The sequence below is a fragment of the Myodes glareolus genome, chromosome 4, assembly GCF_982192425.1.
Source record: "Myodes glareolus chromosome 4, mMyoGla1.1, whole genome shotgun sequence".
Classification (NCBI taxonomy): Eukaryota; Metazoa; Chordata; class Mammalia; order Rodentia; family Cricetidae; genus Myodes; species Myodes glareolus.
This window is the reverse complement of record NC_142029.1, coordinates 22,222,370-22,238,834: the sequence shown is the minus strand read 5'-3', so window position 1 is coordinate 22,238,834 and position 16,465 is coordinate 22,222,370. Positions and strand designations below refer to the sequence as shown.

Sequence of the window (16,465 nt, the reverse complement as noted above, 5' to 3'; positions counted from 1 at the left end):
GGAAATTTTCTATGATACTGTTAAAAATATTTTCGATACCTTTGAACTGGATTTCTTCTCCTTCCTCTCTCCTTATTATTCATAGATTTTTATTATTTCATAGTGTCTCAGATTTCCTGGATGTTTTGTGCCTGGATTATTTTTTAAGTTTAAATTTTTTTTGACAGAGCTATATCCATTTCTTTTACCTTGCCTTCAATACCTTGGATTCTTTCTTCTATGTCTTGTAATCTGTTGCAAGGCTTACCTCTGAGCCTTTTGTTTGACATTCTACAATTTTCATTTCTAGTTTTATTTCAGTTTGGGTTTTCTTTAATGATTCTATTTCTCTGTTTTATTTCAGTTAACTGTTTATGTTTTCACAGACTTCATTAAGGGATTTATTCACATTCTCTTTGAGGTCCTCGAATATATTTATAATTGCTATCTTGAAGTCCTTGTCTTGTTCTTCAGCAATATTGCATTTCTTGGGTCTACTGTGATGGGGTTAAAGACTTTGGGAGGAGGCATATTGTCTTGGCTGTTCATGTTTGTGTTTTTGCATCTGAAGTTAGGATGTTTAAGGCATTTCTTGATGCCTATATCTGGTTTTGTTGGGTGGATGTTCTATTCATTGGTTATTGTTGTCATCTCTTGATCCAAGAAAAATAAGGTGGCTACACTGTGTAATCCTTGGTAGAGAGTGTTTCCGTGACAGGCCAGTGGATGACAGAAAGGAATGAGGATGTGCTAGAAAAGAAGACTGAAAGGGCTGGTAGTCAAGAGCTAAGATGGGTCCTTAGGTTTTCTTCTAATTATGTGCATGTGTGTTTGTGTATATTTGGACATGTTCCTGTGAGTGCAGTAATTTTGTGTATGTATGTTTGTGTCTATATATGGGTATGTTCTCGGTGTGTGTTGCAGGTGGGGGGGGAGTATATTCCCAGTGCAGGTGCCCTCATAGACCAGAGGATGGCCTTTAGATCCCCTGGAACTGGGGTTATAGACAGTTAAGAGCTGACTGAAGTAAATGCTAGTAACAGAACCAAGGTTTTCTGCAAGAGCAGTATGCACTCTTAGCCACTGAGCCATCTATACCTCAAGTTCTACACTAAACTTTTGAATGTTGAAGTCTTTAAAAACTAAACTTTAATTTAAACTAAATTTGTCTTAGTTACTGTTCTATCTCTGTGAAGAAATGTCATAACCAAGGCAACTTATAGAAGAAAGTATTTAATTGTGGGTTTGCTTACAGTTTCAGAGGATGAGTCCATGACTATCATGGTGGCAGTGGACAAGAAGACATGGTGGTAGAACCAGTAGCTGAGAGCTTATATCTGATCCACAAACCAGAGACAGAAAGGCAGAGAGACCGGGCCTGGTGTGGGCTTTTGAAATCTTAAAGCCCACCCCTGTGACATACCTCCAAAAAACCACACTCCTAATCCCTCCCAAAACAGTTCTAGCAACTGAAACCAAGTGTTCAAACTTGTCAGCTTATAGAAGGCAATTTCATTCAAACCATCACTTTCCTGTCTCTGGACCCCATAAGCTTACAGCTCTATCATAATACAAAATCCATTCAGGCCAACTTCCAGAGCCCCCAAAGTCTTAAGACTATTTAAAAGTTTAAAGTCCTTTCTGAGACTCAAGGCACTCTCTTATAAAATCAAATTATCCCCTTATAAAATCAAAAGGCAAATTATTTACTTAAAACATACAGTGGCACAAAATATATATTATCATTCCAAAAGAAAAGAAAGGGGGCATAAGGAGGAAATACTGGAACAAAGCAAGACTGAAAACCAGAAGGACAAATTCCAAATCTTGTAGTTCTATGTTGAACGTCAAAGGGACTAAATGGCTCTTTGGATCTCCCACTCCTTCCAGCTTTGTTGAAAACACATTTCTCTTATTCTACTCCTAGTTTTCAATTCTCCTCAACAGACACCCCATGGCTCTGGCATCTTCAATATCTTGGAGTTTCCAACCCAAGCCTAGCTTCACTTTCACAGTTTCATGGGATGACCTCTTGGGCCTCCACCCAGAGACTCCTCTGCCACAACACTTTGCCTCGGTGGCTTTCCTTTGCCTTGGAGGATTTTACACCCCCTCTACTCCTATATCCTTCCTGACTCTAAAACCAGAACCAAACCACGAGACTGATGCTGCCAAGTTACCTGCTTGTTTGGGATAAAACTTGGCCCCTTCCTTGAATTGCACTGGCATAAGAGTTGATCTGTTGATGCTTCCCTTTGTTATATAAACTTTCTTTTGCTTAGGAGAAGATTCCTTAGGCATTTCTTTTTCTTAAATTGGAAGCCTAGCTAGGTGAGGTCTTACCCTGAGGGTACCACTCCCTTTATTCCATTTCTTCTTATCTCTTCCAGCACAAACCAGGGTTCTAACAATAAATTTCCTAGTGTTCTTTTTCTCCTCAATGGCACAGTTTGTATTTCTTTTCACCCTGTTTGCTCTTTTTCTTTGTAGATCTGCATAGGAGTAATCACTAATAACCACATGACACAGTCAATATTAGAATGTCTTGAAATTTCCTCTACCAGTGATATTAGTCCAAATCTCTTCAGTTTAGCCTCCAACATTTTTTTTTTTTGACAAGGGCAGAAAAAAAAAGTGATGTTCTTTACCAAAACATTACAAGAATGGTCTCCAGCCCAGGTGCTAATATTTTTCTCTCCTGAAACTTCTTAAGCTGGAAGTTTTACATTGCTCTCACCACTGCTTTCTTATTAAGAAAGCTGTAAATCCCTATTTATAGCATTCAACCATTTTCCTAAGTCCCAAAGTCCACATTCTTCCAACAACCCACATGATAAGGTCTGTTACGGCAATACATCACTCTCTGGTACCAACTTCTGTCTTAGTTACTGTTCTATTGTTACGAAGAGAACCCATGTCCAAGGCTACACTTACAAAAGAAAACATTTAATTGGTGGCTTGCTTACAATTTGAGGGTAAGTTCATGACCACTGTGGTGGGGAACATGGCAGCGAGCAGGCATGGTGTTAGAAGCAGTAGCTGAAAGCTTATATCTGATCCACAGCAGGAGGTTGGGGTGGGGGAGGGGGAGAGCAGTGAAGGGAGAGAGAGAAGGAGGGATTGAGGGAGGAAGAGATGGAGGGCGGGTGTGTATATTGGCCTGATGTGGGCTTTTAAAACCTCAAATCCCATCCCCAGTAACATACTCCTCCAACAAGGGCACACCTCTTAATTCTTCCCAAAACAGGCCTGCCAGCTTGGAACCAAGCATTCAAACATATAAACTAAGGGGACCATTCTTCAAATCCGCAAAGATAGTATTTAGAGCCATCACTTACAGAGCTATAAAATGTCTTATGAAATCTATGCCATAAGGTATTACGATATGCTATACTACATGTGATTTCCCACTGAAATTCAAATTCTTTTGTTTGTATATATGTGTGCACATGTTCAAGTATGTACATACAGGTACATGTACATCTGTGGGTATATGCATGTGGAGGTCAGAGGGACAACCTTACCTGTCATTCCCCAGTGTCTCACTAAACTAGAACTCATCAGTTTAGGCTAGGCTGGCTGGCCAGCGAGTCCCAGGGATGCCTTGTTTCCATCTCCCAGGACTAAGGCCATGTGTGCCCCTTCAACCAGCTTTTATAATATGCGATGTCTTGGTACCAAGCTCTGATTGTCATGCTTGTAAGGATCTTAACCACTTGAGCTATCTCCCTCACCCTCAAATTCTTTTTTGAGCACACACCTCTTTTTCTTTTTTTATGGATTGCTCTTATAACAGTGGTTCTAATTTTTTATATAATAATCACCCAAGAAGGAATTTAAAAGGCAAAGCCCTTCTAAGTTTGGATGATGCCCATGTAGATCATTTTAACAGGTGCAATAGATGATTCTGATCAATTTGTTGTAAAGAATATATTAAAATAAAAGCACCACCCTAGAGCATGCTGCCTCCGTGTTCTGGAGACAAGCCCCTTAAATGGTACTTGAAGGTAGCTCTAGACTTCAATTCTGGTCAGTCTTATTGCCCATGGTGTTGTCTTTGCTTCCTATATAAATCTGCTGTTTGTTTTCTTCTCACTGAAACCTTATAGGACAGACAAGGAACTGTTTTTATATTATATGAACCTCTGAAGAGATACAAGTTGGGCATGTTGTAAGTATGTCTATGATATGTAATAAGCTAAAAAATGTCTATAACACCAACAAGATTGGTACTTCTCTTGAGTTTTAATCAGCATGCTGATTTATCATGTTTTATTTCAATCCTCCAGCACTTCACAAAGTGTCAGGCTCCTAAATATATCCCAATTATCAGGTAGGAGTCTATGCTTAACATAAACCCATACACATACAAGGTTCAAATATTAATGATAGGGAGCCAGTTCAGATGACCCAATTGTGAAGAGCTAGATGTCACTCTGGGATGCTTAGAAAAGTTCTCTGGTGACCTGGGCAGATGTTCTTCCAAAGTAGGGCTAGCGCCAGTTTGGTTCAGATGCAGTCTTCTCAGGGAATGTGTATGCTGAGCAGAGTTCTGATTCACCCCCATTGATGCTTTTGTATCCATGGATGTGTTGTTTCTTCCTCTTTGGAGCTAGAATGCGGCTACAGTTTAACCTACTGCTGTGATGCCAGAAATGAGACCTCTATCTGTAACACGTACACAAACATGTGTTCATTTCATCTTCCAGGTATTTACATCAAAAGATTAACAGGGAGTAAAAAAGGAGTTCCCTTCCGCTTCCCAGTGATATCCTATCCCTCAGCTCCCTCCTTGTTCTGAGCTCCTAGTCTTGATGTCTACACTCTACAGATGTGCCACTGTGATGTTAGGGCAGTAGCAAGGCCAAAGCAAAAGGCAACAAAAGCAACTGGGACTAGGAGAACAAAGTAGCCAACTGGATTTAGTGTTGGCAATCTAATAAGAAAATTAAGTATTATCCAGAGTAGGATTCTAATTAGAGGTGAAAGATGCAGCTCCAAGTACATTTTTAAGCTCAGGAACTCAAGTGAATGCATGTGCTCATTACAAGAACTAGAAATCAGAATACAGATATGTGGACTCCTACTGTCCACCACTTGGCATAAAAGATGAACTACTAAGGACAAGCTGTCATAGGGCTGCAACTAGATAAACCCTCATGCACATGGAATGAGGTGGGGGAGCCAAATCCAGATCTAGGACTCAGGTGAATAGGAGCAGGTTATCTGCAGCAACAAACTTGCACCATCAGCAAAACTTCAACTGCAAAGAATAGACAGACAACCTGAAAGTCATGAAGGGGGAACCTGACCATAGGATCTTTAAAAAATTACACTTCGGGAAATGTGTATCAGTAGGGGGCTGGCATGAAGAAAGCTTGTCAGCAAGTAACGGGGCCCAGTGACAGGAGCAGGATCTGTGTCCCCAAACTGACAGAGTGTCATAGGGAAGTATTAATAGGGCATAGGCAAAGTTCCTGGCATATGGGACATAGGAAGATTTATGCAGGTGGGTCCCTAGGCCTACAAGTTCCAGGCAAGAGGAAAACCACGACAGAATTTTAGAGCTATATGGGACTTTCATGAACAAGCTCCCAATCATCAAGCTGACCTATCAGCAAGGTAGATTTGATACTGAGGCCCACAGGGAAAAAAAAATAATCAGACTGGTAGCCAAGTGGAACTACCCACCTGTCCCTACACCGTCACCTGCATCCAGGTGGGTAGTTCCACTTTAGCAGCAGAAGTGAAGTGCTTCCTATCAGCATACTTCCTAGGAAGTCATTGCTACTCACACATTCTACAGAAAGGGCACCACTGAAATGAACTTAGGTTCTACTGCCTTTCCTACTATGCTGTATGCCCTTCATTTCCTCATTCCTTACTAAAATCATGAACTAGAGAATGCTAGAGCCTCCCAAGGGCTAGGATTAAAGGTGTGCAGCATCACCAGCAGCTTATTCATTTTCTTAATCAGAGATACTAATGGTTGTCCATTGAAGGGGTGGGTTTGTCCTTGGATTTGGGGAATGTAACTCAAAAAGCTCAGAATCACTGATTTAGTCCAAGTCATTCATTGTAGAAAAAGGAAATGAAGACTCAGAGTTAAGTAGCTTCCACAAAGTTAGCCAGTGGCAAGACAAAAAAAAAAAAAAAAAAAAAAGCACCAAACAAAAAACAAACGAACAAAAACTGAACTCCATTTTTAGGAACCAGGAAGCTTTGTAAAAGTCATCAGTTTTGTCTTCATTCTTGCGGCTGACTTAAGGGGCATCTCCCTTCTCTTTAGTGTTATCTCCCTTAAGAAGTGATACTTATTCAAAGTTAATCCACTCATGTCAGACATCTTGGCACATGCCTCTAGTCCAGTACATGGCAGGCGGATCTCTGTGAGTTCTAGTTCATCCAGAACTACATAATGTGACCTTATCTAAAATAATAATAACACCAACCCAAACACCTAACTTTTTTTTGCTTTTCCCTTTGATAAGGTTTTAACAAAAATAGAGAGTTTTCTGGATTTTTTTCATGTTAAACAATAATCTACTCATTTGACATGTTCTCTGGACACAGTATAAATGGTAGAGAGTAACAGTAGCTGTTCGTGAATGGAGACGCGCCTTTGAACACGAGTTACTACTCTTAAGTAGCAGAAAATACTTGTTCACATAAAATTGAAAATGAAACTCAGACAAGCCTCTGGAAACCAGAGATGCAAATGTCTCTACAGATAAGAAAACTGTTAGACACCGTGACACTCAGCAATGATGCTTTTCAAAATCAGCACTGCTGGCCTAGTTTAGTAGGAGCCTTTTACTAGAAATGACTGAGCCTATTGCTATATTCTGCTAAGTTGATTAATAAAAAATATTTATTACACAAATCCTTTCTGTTGACAAGTTAAAATGGAGTCTCATCTTTCATATCTCCCTGAAGATTGCCACCTTGTGAGATTGAAAATACTCATTAAATTCCATCAGCAGCTACAGATGAGAGGGCGATTGTTTGTAAGCATGTGAGGAGAATCGCTGGTAAACTCATTTGTTTGGATATCATTAACAGAACAATCGGTGTGGATCTCCAGGGGGTCCTCATGACCTTTGCTCGCAATCTCTTCATCATCCATCAAGAAATATCAGCACCTAATATGCAAGGCGAGACCAATTTTAAGGTGAGGTGTTAATTAACTAACGATCCTGGTTAATTTCTATACAAGGGCTGTAAATACCTCATGCTGTATTGTAAACAAGTGCTAAACCATCTTTTTTTTCTTCTTGTAAGCAGTACACATTTTACAATGAGCAGGGTCAATTTTGTAAGGATCCCATTGAACCCGTTAGTTAAATTTAATAGTTTGAAACTTTTTCTTTGAAATATAGTAGACTTGCTTTAACTCTCTGCCATTTTGAGAGTTAGGCTCATAAGACAACAGAGCTCTGATGTTGGAGGTGAAGCTGAAACGTCACAATGGAACCAAAATCAAGACTGTAACTAATTTATGATGTACCTATCTGTACTTCACATAATGCATGTCTGGCTAGAGTGATTTCTGGGAAGCCTAGTTTGTAGAGCCAGGTAAGTACTCAGACCCAAGAAGAACAGTGTTTGCTAAAGAGAAGCAGAAGAAAAATTCAAGCATCTATGTGGGCCATCCACCCACTCCATTTCTCCAAAGTAAGGTGGACCTTCACCACTAACGTTTTTAAACCTCCATATGGCCTCTAAAGATCCAAAGTCTCCAAGTTCTAGAATGCAGGAGACAACTCCTGAAAAGAGCTGATGGTGTGGTCCTGATAAGCAAGTTTCTAATCTGACTCCCAGCCTAGGCCTTAGCAGTACTTGAGTACTACTAAGATCACATAACTCTAAGGATTCAAATAGAAAAGTCATTTTCTATTAAAGAGAAAACTCAAGCTTCATATAAAAGATTAATCTCTTTTTTAAAACTCAAGCTAGGGTTTAACCCCTTTAATAACAATGTTTCACTCTTCAAAGTGATTTAAGACCTAGGAGACTGACCATTGGTTTTCGCACATCATGACTGAGAAGATTTTAAAAATAAACAAATAAAATAACAATAATTTTACTTTATGTGAAATTAACAAGTTAGACTAAACTGGAGCTTCTCAGCGTTTTGTGCTGCAATCGTATAGTCCAAGAACAGCCCCACCCCTTCTAGTTGCTGATCACTAGTGTCTTTTTTTTTTTTTTAAGAAACCAAGTAATAGTCAAAGTCAACTTGAACTTTAGAGCTAGTAATTGTTGAAAAGTAATTTGTGTTTCATTACTAGAGTCCATGCTAGATTCTTGGTTCTTTCTAAGAACAGATTCCTGGGCTCTACCCAAATTAACAAAATCAGAATCTTTGGTTTGGGGTAGTGAGGCCCAAGAATGTGTCTCTCCACAAAAGGCTCACCGCTGCATCACTATTTGCAGTTCCCAAGGGATCTGCAATGGTTTGGATACAGTTTGAGTGAGGTTCTTGTGCTGAAAGCTTGATCTCCAGTTTCCCAGTGATATGATATGAGAGGTGGTGGAACTTTAAGAGATGAAGCTAGTGGGGAATTCATTGGCTAAATCTCATTTGGAAGAGACTGAAATAATTCTCATAGAATACTATTTAGTTCTTGTAAGAGAACAAGACTGACCTCTTCTCACTTTCTGGGCTTCCTGACTCACCATGAGATTTCTTCCTGTTGAGTATAGTGCCATCTGCTATGAGGTGATGTAGCTAAGGGGTCAGAGGCTGTATTGATAGTAATACCCAATCTTGGACTGCCAGCCTCCAAAGCTGTGAGCTAAGTAGACTACATATATAAGAATGTATAATAGGAGGAAATGGGAATAACAAAAATAAACTCATACTGTATGACCAATTAATTTCTAAAAAGGTAGTAAAACAATTCAGTGAAGAAAAAATAAAAATAATCTTTTTAATATAAAGTGTTGAAACAAAAAAAATCTACACATAATAAGGTTGGACTTCGGGGCTGGAGAGATAGCTCAGTGGTTAAGAGCATTGCCTGCTCTTCCAAAGGTCCTGAGTTCAATTCCCAGCAACCACATGGTGGCTCACAACCATCTGCAATGAGGTCTGGCGCCCTCTTCTGGCCTGCAGACATACACACAGACAGAATATTGTATACATAATAAATAAATAAGTATAAAAAAAATAAGGTTGGACTTCTCCAAGGTACCCTTTCCAAACAGTACTTAAGATGGATCAACAGCCAAAATATAAGAGTTAAAACTATCAAATGCATAGGAGGAAACACAGGTATAAGACTTCATGACTTTGAATTAGCCATAATTTATTAGCTGTGATGCCTAAAGCAAAAGTGATCAAAGTAAAAACAAATTATTCGGATTTTATCAAATAAAACATGAAAATGTTAAAATATTTGCAAAGTATATATTTGAGAAGCCTATAGTACCCAGGGTTTATAAAAATACTCTTATAACACAATAATAGAAATGCAAATAATCCAGTTAATGCAAGCAAAGAATTTGAATAGATATGTCTTCAAAGTAGAAATACAAATGGCCAATGTATGAATAAATGTTAAACATCGTAAGTCATTAATGAAAAGCAAACCAAGACCATACCCAGTTAAAATGGCTATAATCAAAAAGAAAAGAGATAACAAACATCTGCAAAGATTTGGGGAAAATGAGAACTGGAACCTTCACATATTATTGTAAAAGAGTTTGGTAATTCCTTAATAAATTAAATATAAAATTAACATATGATTCAATAATTCTAGTCTTAGATATAAACACCAAATTATCAAAAATATATATTTGTACATTAAGGTTCACTGAAACATGATTCATAATAACTAAAAATATAAGTAACCCAAATGTATGTCAGTGAGAAAATAGTAAATTCCATTATAGTTTATAAATAATATTCATATAATGGAATACTGTGGAATATTGTTCAGCCATAAAAGGAGTGATATGTTGACAGTACATATACCACAACATGGATGAATGTTGAAGACATTGTACTAAGTGAAAGAAACCAGTCACAAAAAGGTAAGTCCTGTATGAAGTGAGCAAAAGCAGTCCATAGACAGGAGATAGGTCAGTGGTTGTCGGGAGTTGGGGAAAAGGGAAGAAAGGAAGAATAAGTGCTAATGGGTACAAGGTTCCAATATGGGATAATAAAGACGCTATGAAATTACACGTATTTGCTTACTGAATTCTATACTATAGAGAAATGTCTCATAAAATATGTAAACAATTCCTTAATATACATAAAGGAAAACAGGGAGGTGTCAGTTTTGTTCCCAGAAAACAATGAAAATAATCTTTCAGCCTACTAGCCCATCTTTAAAAGTGTCTGTAACATGAGGGCTGGCTTGTTGGGGTTTCTGTCCCTCCCAGTACCCCAACAGCCGGCAAGCAACAAAGAAAATCACACACAAGACTCCATAAGGTTATAAACTGATTGGCTCATTAGGTCAGGCTTCTTGTTAACTCTTATAACTTATATTATCCCATTATTCTCATCTATGTTAGCCATAATGGCTCCGTACCTTTCTCTGCTGGGCAAGTTACATGCTGCCTCTTCGGTGGTCTGTACAGGAATGACTGAGAGAGAGCTTCTGCTTCCAGAATACTCCCAGTCTCTTTGCTCCACCCCTACTTCCTGTCTGGCTTTCCCGCCTATACTGCCTGCCTGGCCAATCAGCGTTTTATTAAAATATGATTGACAGAATACAGATAATTCTCCCGCACCATTTCCCTCTTTTTTTTTTTAAACAAAGGAAAATACCCATAATCCATTTGTTGGGAATGTAGGCGTAGTAGTTCAGGCTACTTCCTGCTGGTTGGGGGCGCTGATAGTCTTAAGGAGGCCTAAAGAAAATTTAGAGTTATAATCAAGTCATGACTGGAGTATCCTGTGAGTCTCGATCATCTCAGGCAGCAGTCTTGGATCAGTTCTGGATGTAGACCTCTGTCATCTGGGCCATCTGTTCCTATCGGAGATTTTTCAGGTGGCCTCCCTTGGTCAAAGGTGATTATTCTTAACTCTGAATAAATCCAGAGTCTCTCGTTTTCTGTGGAAACAAAAGCAAAATCTCTTCTCCAAAGTAATATACCTTTTGACTTCAGTTTTGAAGCCAAGGTATTTTCAAAATTCCTATCTTGGGTTAGTTCAGCAGCATTTATAAACAAAAGTCTTTTAGCAGTTGTTGCTCCTTCCTCAGCAATCAAACAATTTAAAGAGAGCATAATAGCATACAGTATGAAGATTCTCTGTGCATTTTCCATCTTTATGAGGTTTTATTTTAACCTCTATTTCTTTTATTTTTACTTTTACTTTTTGAGACAGGATCTTTGTATATCTTTGTCCTGGAATAACACTGTAGACCAGGCTGTCTTTGAACTCACAGAGATCCTCCTGTCTCTGCCTCCCCAGTGCTGGGATTAAAGGTGTATGCTACCACACCTTGAACTCACAGAGATCTGTCTGTCTCTGCCTCCCAGGCATTGGGATTAAAGGCGTGTACTACTACACCTTGAGGTCACAGAGGTCAATCTACCTCTACCCCTTGAAGTCACAGAGGTCAATATGCCTCTGCCTCCCAGGCATTGGGATTAAAGGTGTGTACCACCACACCCAACTACTCTCTTTCTTTCCTTTTAACTTTAAGAACTTTAACTTTTAGCCTGCATATACACACTGTAAACCATTTAGAGGTTTTCTTCCTCTTTGAATCTCTCTTTACTGTATATTTTTCTTTTTCTGACCACATGAGCCATTAATTTACTAAGAAATATGGAGAGCCGTGGCTTTGACGGCTAGATCCAGCTCATTCCTTAGCTTTTCAGCCTCAAGGCTGAGGTACCAGCCAGAGCTGTGTTCACTGCCACAACTCTATGGCGTTTCAAGGTCCTTGCCAGCAAGCAAGCTGCAGCATTCTGCTCACAGACCACACTCAGTCGGACTGCCTGCCTGAAAGAGTCAGAGTTTGCTCTGGCAGGACAGCCCAGATAGCCGGCATTTTAAAACAGCATAGCTTTTCTCCTGCTACAGCTGAAAACTGAAAAGAATGCGTTCAGTTTGTCATCAACAACATTTAAGTGTTTTGTGGCAGGACCTCTTTAAAGAGCTGCAAGGTTTTGCAGCTAAAGCTGAGTCAGGAAGCCTCTCTCAGATGAGAGCGCTTGCTTGCCTCTAGCAAGCAAAGTAGACCTGAGAAATTGCTGCCACCAAGAAGCCATGCTTTACTCTATTCTTTTCCAAGCTTTCTCAGGCTTTCTGTGGATTCAGTTATCCACGTCTGGGCGCCATATGTAACATGAGGGCTGGCTTGTTGGGGTTTCTGTCCCTCCCAGTACCCCAACAGCCGGCAAGCAACAAAGAAAATCACACACAAGACTCCATAAGGTTATAAACTGATTGGCTCATTAGGTCAGGCTTCTTGTTAACTCTTATAACTTATATTATCTCATTATTCTCATCTATGTTAGCCATAATGGCTCCGTACCTTTCTCTGCTGGGCAAGTTACATGCTGCCTCTTCGGTGGTCTGTACAGGAATGACTGAGAGAGCGCTTCTGCTTCCAGAATACTCCCAGTCTCTTTGCTCCACCCCTACTTCCTGTCTGACTTTCCCGCCTATACTGCCTGCCTGGCCAATCAGCGTTTTATTAAAATATGATTGACAGAATACAGATAATTCTCCCGCACCAAGTGTCTTAGACTGTTATTTTTTAATTTTTTCTGATCTATCATGGGCTAATGTTTTTTTTATCTGGTATACCAAGTTGACTAGAAGAATGAAATAAAAAGAAAACTGAAGATGTGCAAAATAAAACCTAATTTTTCACTGTTAGACTTAATGGATATAAAAATTCTAGGATATAAAATTTTGAGTTCTATCTCTTCTTTGTTTCTTTTGTTTTGTTTTTCAAGACAGGGTTTTTCTGTGTTGCCCTGGATGTTCTGGAACTCACTCTGCAGACCAAGATAGCCTCTAACTCATAGAGATCCACCTGCCTCTGCTTCCCAAGTGCTAGGATTAAAGGCATGTGCCACCACCGCCTGGCTTCTAGCTCATTTTTTTAAATTCACACAATCAAGTCTAATAATCAGTAATGTGTGGATGGATACCAGTGAGTGGAATACATTTTGAGCAGAATTGATCTAAACCACACTGAACTCCAAAAAGGGATAAATACTTGAGGAGTGGATATTATAAGAAATCTTTAAAGTAATAAATTTTTTTGCTGTTATTCACAGACTACCATTGATGATATTGAAACCATTTTAGGAGTAACAGAAGAAAATAAAATGAGATTTGAAGAAGAAAAACTGTCCAAAGACAAGGAAGATAACCTGTATGAGCCTGTTGAGATACACCCATATTCACCATGACTGGATGCCTGTCTAGAGAAAGAAAGAACAGTATTTCCTTTGATACTGGTATAAAGGTGGAGAAGTTAGGATCTTTTATTTGCCAAGAGGGAAGTCAGAAAAGATTGTAATGTAATAGTCTTTAAAATATTACTATGTGGTGTCATTTTATTCATTAAACAAACCTACTGGTGTTTCCACTTGTGAGTGCTAAGTAAACCCTTCCTCCTCCCAAAGTAACCAAACAGTGACCTCAGAAAAGAAGAAAAGTAGAAGGAAGCCTTTACCTCACTCCTACATCTACTTCTCCATGATTTCAGTACTGTGACACTCTTATTTTCTTCTTTCAAGAGCACTTAATTTCTGTATTTAAAACAATGAATAAATCCTAGCTATCACTACTTGTCAAGACATAAATGTTTTCTCCCCCGCTCCCCCCAAAAATTAAATCGGTTTTTAAATGATTCTTTATCAGGTACTGTTTACATTGTACCAAGCACTTACTTGTTCTCGATTTCAGAGTAAGAAAAACCGACATGAAGTTAACCACGACATCGGAATGTGTCTAGGTGGCAGTATCTGCTCTTGGTTTAAAATGGTGTAACTAGAGCCCCTAGCTTGAACGAAAATTCCTCTTGCAAGCTTTCTGCATGACACAACATTAGGATTTTTACAAGCTGAATTCAAGTGTACCTTTTTCAGGGCAAATGGTTGAAGTTACGCAGTGCTGCCATGAACACTCAGCATTTGCTTCATAATTGTCTAAAAACATTTCTACATCTTCCAGCTTTACTGAAGGGTAAAATAGGCAAGGTGCAATACCAAAATCACATACAGTTTTAAAGAACAATCTTTAAATCTATAAAAGCATATACTTGAGAGGAGAGGTATTTTTTACCTGTGGAATTACAATCATTTTAAAAATGTGCTTCAGCCACAGGCTAAGAGTTTCTGCAATAAAATTAACATTTCTCCATTTGTCTGCCTTTGTTTAGTCATCATAGGAAATACATTAATTAGCCAGGTTTCTTGTCTGTGCTAGGTACAGTGATGACCTCTTTTTCTTGCCAGATCTCTCTAATCCATACGAGGGGCCTATTGTCCAGACACTTGACGGATAGGAAGTGCTACATGCCCATTAGAGTCGCTCTTATATCGAAGCCAGAGCAACATAAGGTCCAGGAGACTCATTAGTTCACTGGCACAATCAAGTCCTGAGAGTAAATGAAACCCTCTGTCTCCTTATGGCTCTCATCTGCTCTGGACTTTAAAAGAAAACTGTCTCCGTTTTGTTCAGCACAGCAGTGGATCATTCACATGGTCAAAGCCCTCCTCACAAAACCATTAAAGCCGTAGGGAAGTTCCGAGTGTGGACTGTGATTAGCACTCCTGAGCCTGGAGCTGCTGGCAACAGCAAAGGAGCTCACTCGCCCATACCTTTTTTTTTTTTTTTTTTTTTTTTTTTAAGCAACATGATTGGTTTTTCAAACAATGCCACTTGCCTCCTTTGCATACATCATTATTTTGTAACACAAAACACTTGATTCCAAATTCAGGCCTTCTCTCCAGATTCAGAACCATAATAAAGCAACAGAAAGACTGTTCTCTGCCCAAATACCTACAGCTTCAGCTTTCAAAATACCTATGAAAGGCAAAATATCCATAGACTAAAATAATCACATCAAGTAATTAAGTGGAAGAAGCCAGAGGACCAGATTAAATTAGTGAAATCTTTTAATTACAGAAAATTTCCAAAGAGGGATGGATAGTCCATTATCTTTCAGCACATATATGTTACACAGATAATGTGTAGCTAGCAAACTAAATTCATTTTGAAAACATATTTATGTGTGTACAATGTCTTAAGCATCCCAAATAGTCAAATAAAATGAATTGTTGAATTTTTTACTGACCTCTATTAGTAAAAGGAAATTTGGAAAATGATGTGTCATTTTGAACAGTAGAGCTAATTCTGTAGGAGATGAGACTTACTATCTAATGATGAGCTGCAGTGGGAAAGTACTTGATAGAGCATTACTGGTGCGCGTCTTTAATATAACTGCTCGTTTCATGTTAACTCCAAGAAACCAATAGGTCATACAACCATGCTGTCCACTGACATGCCTCCTGCCCCCTAGCCACTTACACTCGCCACTTCCTGGACATTTAGTAGGGCGAGGTACCTGCTGGACCAGAAGCTCTGAAATTCCCAGCGAACCCAAACAGGTCGTTATTACTGCCATCCTCATCTTACATACTGAAAAAAAAATCAAGATTTAATAAGAGTACTTCACCCCATGCTTTAGATTAAATGAAAATAAATTTGAGATTTGCTCCTTTTGACCATGATTTTAACATTTTGCATAAAGTAGAAAGTTTAATTTCACCTGCTCCATGTCATACAACACATTTGTGTTCTTCTATAATACGTTCTAGTGTATGACCTAAAATATAGGAAAACAAGTTAATTTACACATCTCCTGATAATAAAATCAACTTGCTAAGGCAGTCCTGGGGAGGGCTGGAACAAGAACATTTGGAGTATATATGAACAAGATATATTCTATCCATGTATAAAATTTTCAAATGATAAATATACATTTTTAGTTAAAGTATTTACTTACTTTGAGATAGGATCTCACTATGTTGCCCTGGCTGGCCTAGAACTCACTATGTAGACCAGGCTGGCCTCAAACTCACAAAGATTTGTCTCTCTGTCTCCCAAGTTCTGGGATTAAAGACATGCACCACCATGACCAACAAATTTTATTTTATTTGTTTTTCGAGACAGGGTTTTCTGTTCAGTAGCCCTAGCTGTCCTGCAACTAGCTCTATAGATCAGGCTGGCCTTGGACTAACTGAGATCCACCTGCCTCTGCCTCCCAAATGCTGGGATTAAAGGTGTGTGCCACCACCGCCAGGTCAAATTTTATTTTTAAATAAAATCACTTTATTTTAATTAACTCACAAATAAAAATATCATAGAGTTACATAAAGGAAACCACTCAAGCACTTGCCCACTTCCCTCTAATCTCAATGAATTTCTTTACAGTCAGAATGGCTATTCTGAAGCAAAGGAGCTTTGAATGGAGCTTTGTAGTGGTTTGAGTTAAGAATG

General features: G+C 38.9%; 1 protein-coding gene across 3 annotated transcripts in view; it reads left to right on the top strand.

Moving 5' to 3' along the window:
- Nucleotides 1–13,748, top strand: part of Iqch (IQ motif containing H) — a 198,180-nt gene extending 184,432 nt beyond the window's left edge. For 2 of the 3 annotated variants that reach the window (XM_048424152.3, XM_048424148.3), the window contains 3 exons: nt 4,089–4,150; nt 7,042–7,150; nt 13,234–13,748. In XM_048424152.3, coding sequence (XP_048280109.3) covers nt 4,089–4,150; nt 7,042–7,150; nt 13,234–13,368 — 306 coding nt within the window. In that variant the 3' untranslated portion in view covers nt 13,369–13,748. Of the gene's footprint in view, nt 1–4,088; nt 4,151–7,041; nt 7,151–13,233 lie in introns of those variants that run through there. The other variant, XM_085689214.2, reaches the window with a different exon arrangement.
- Nucleotides 13,749–16,465: the final 2,717 nt, after the last annotated feature.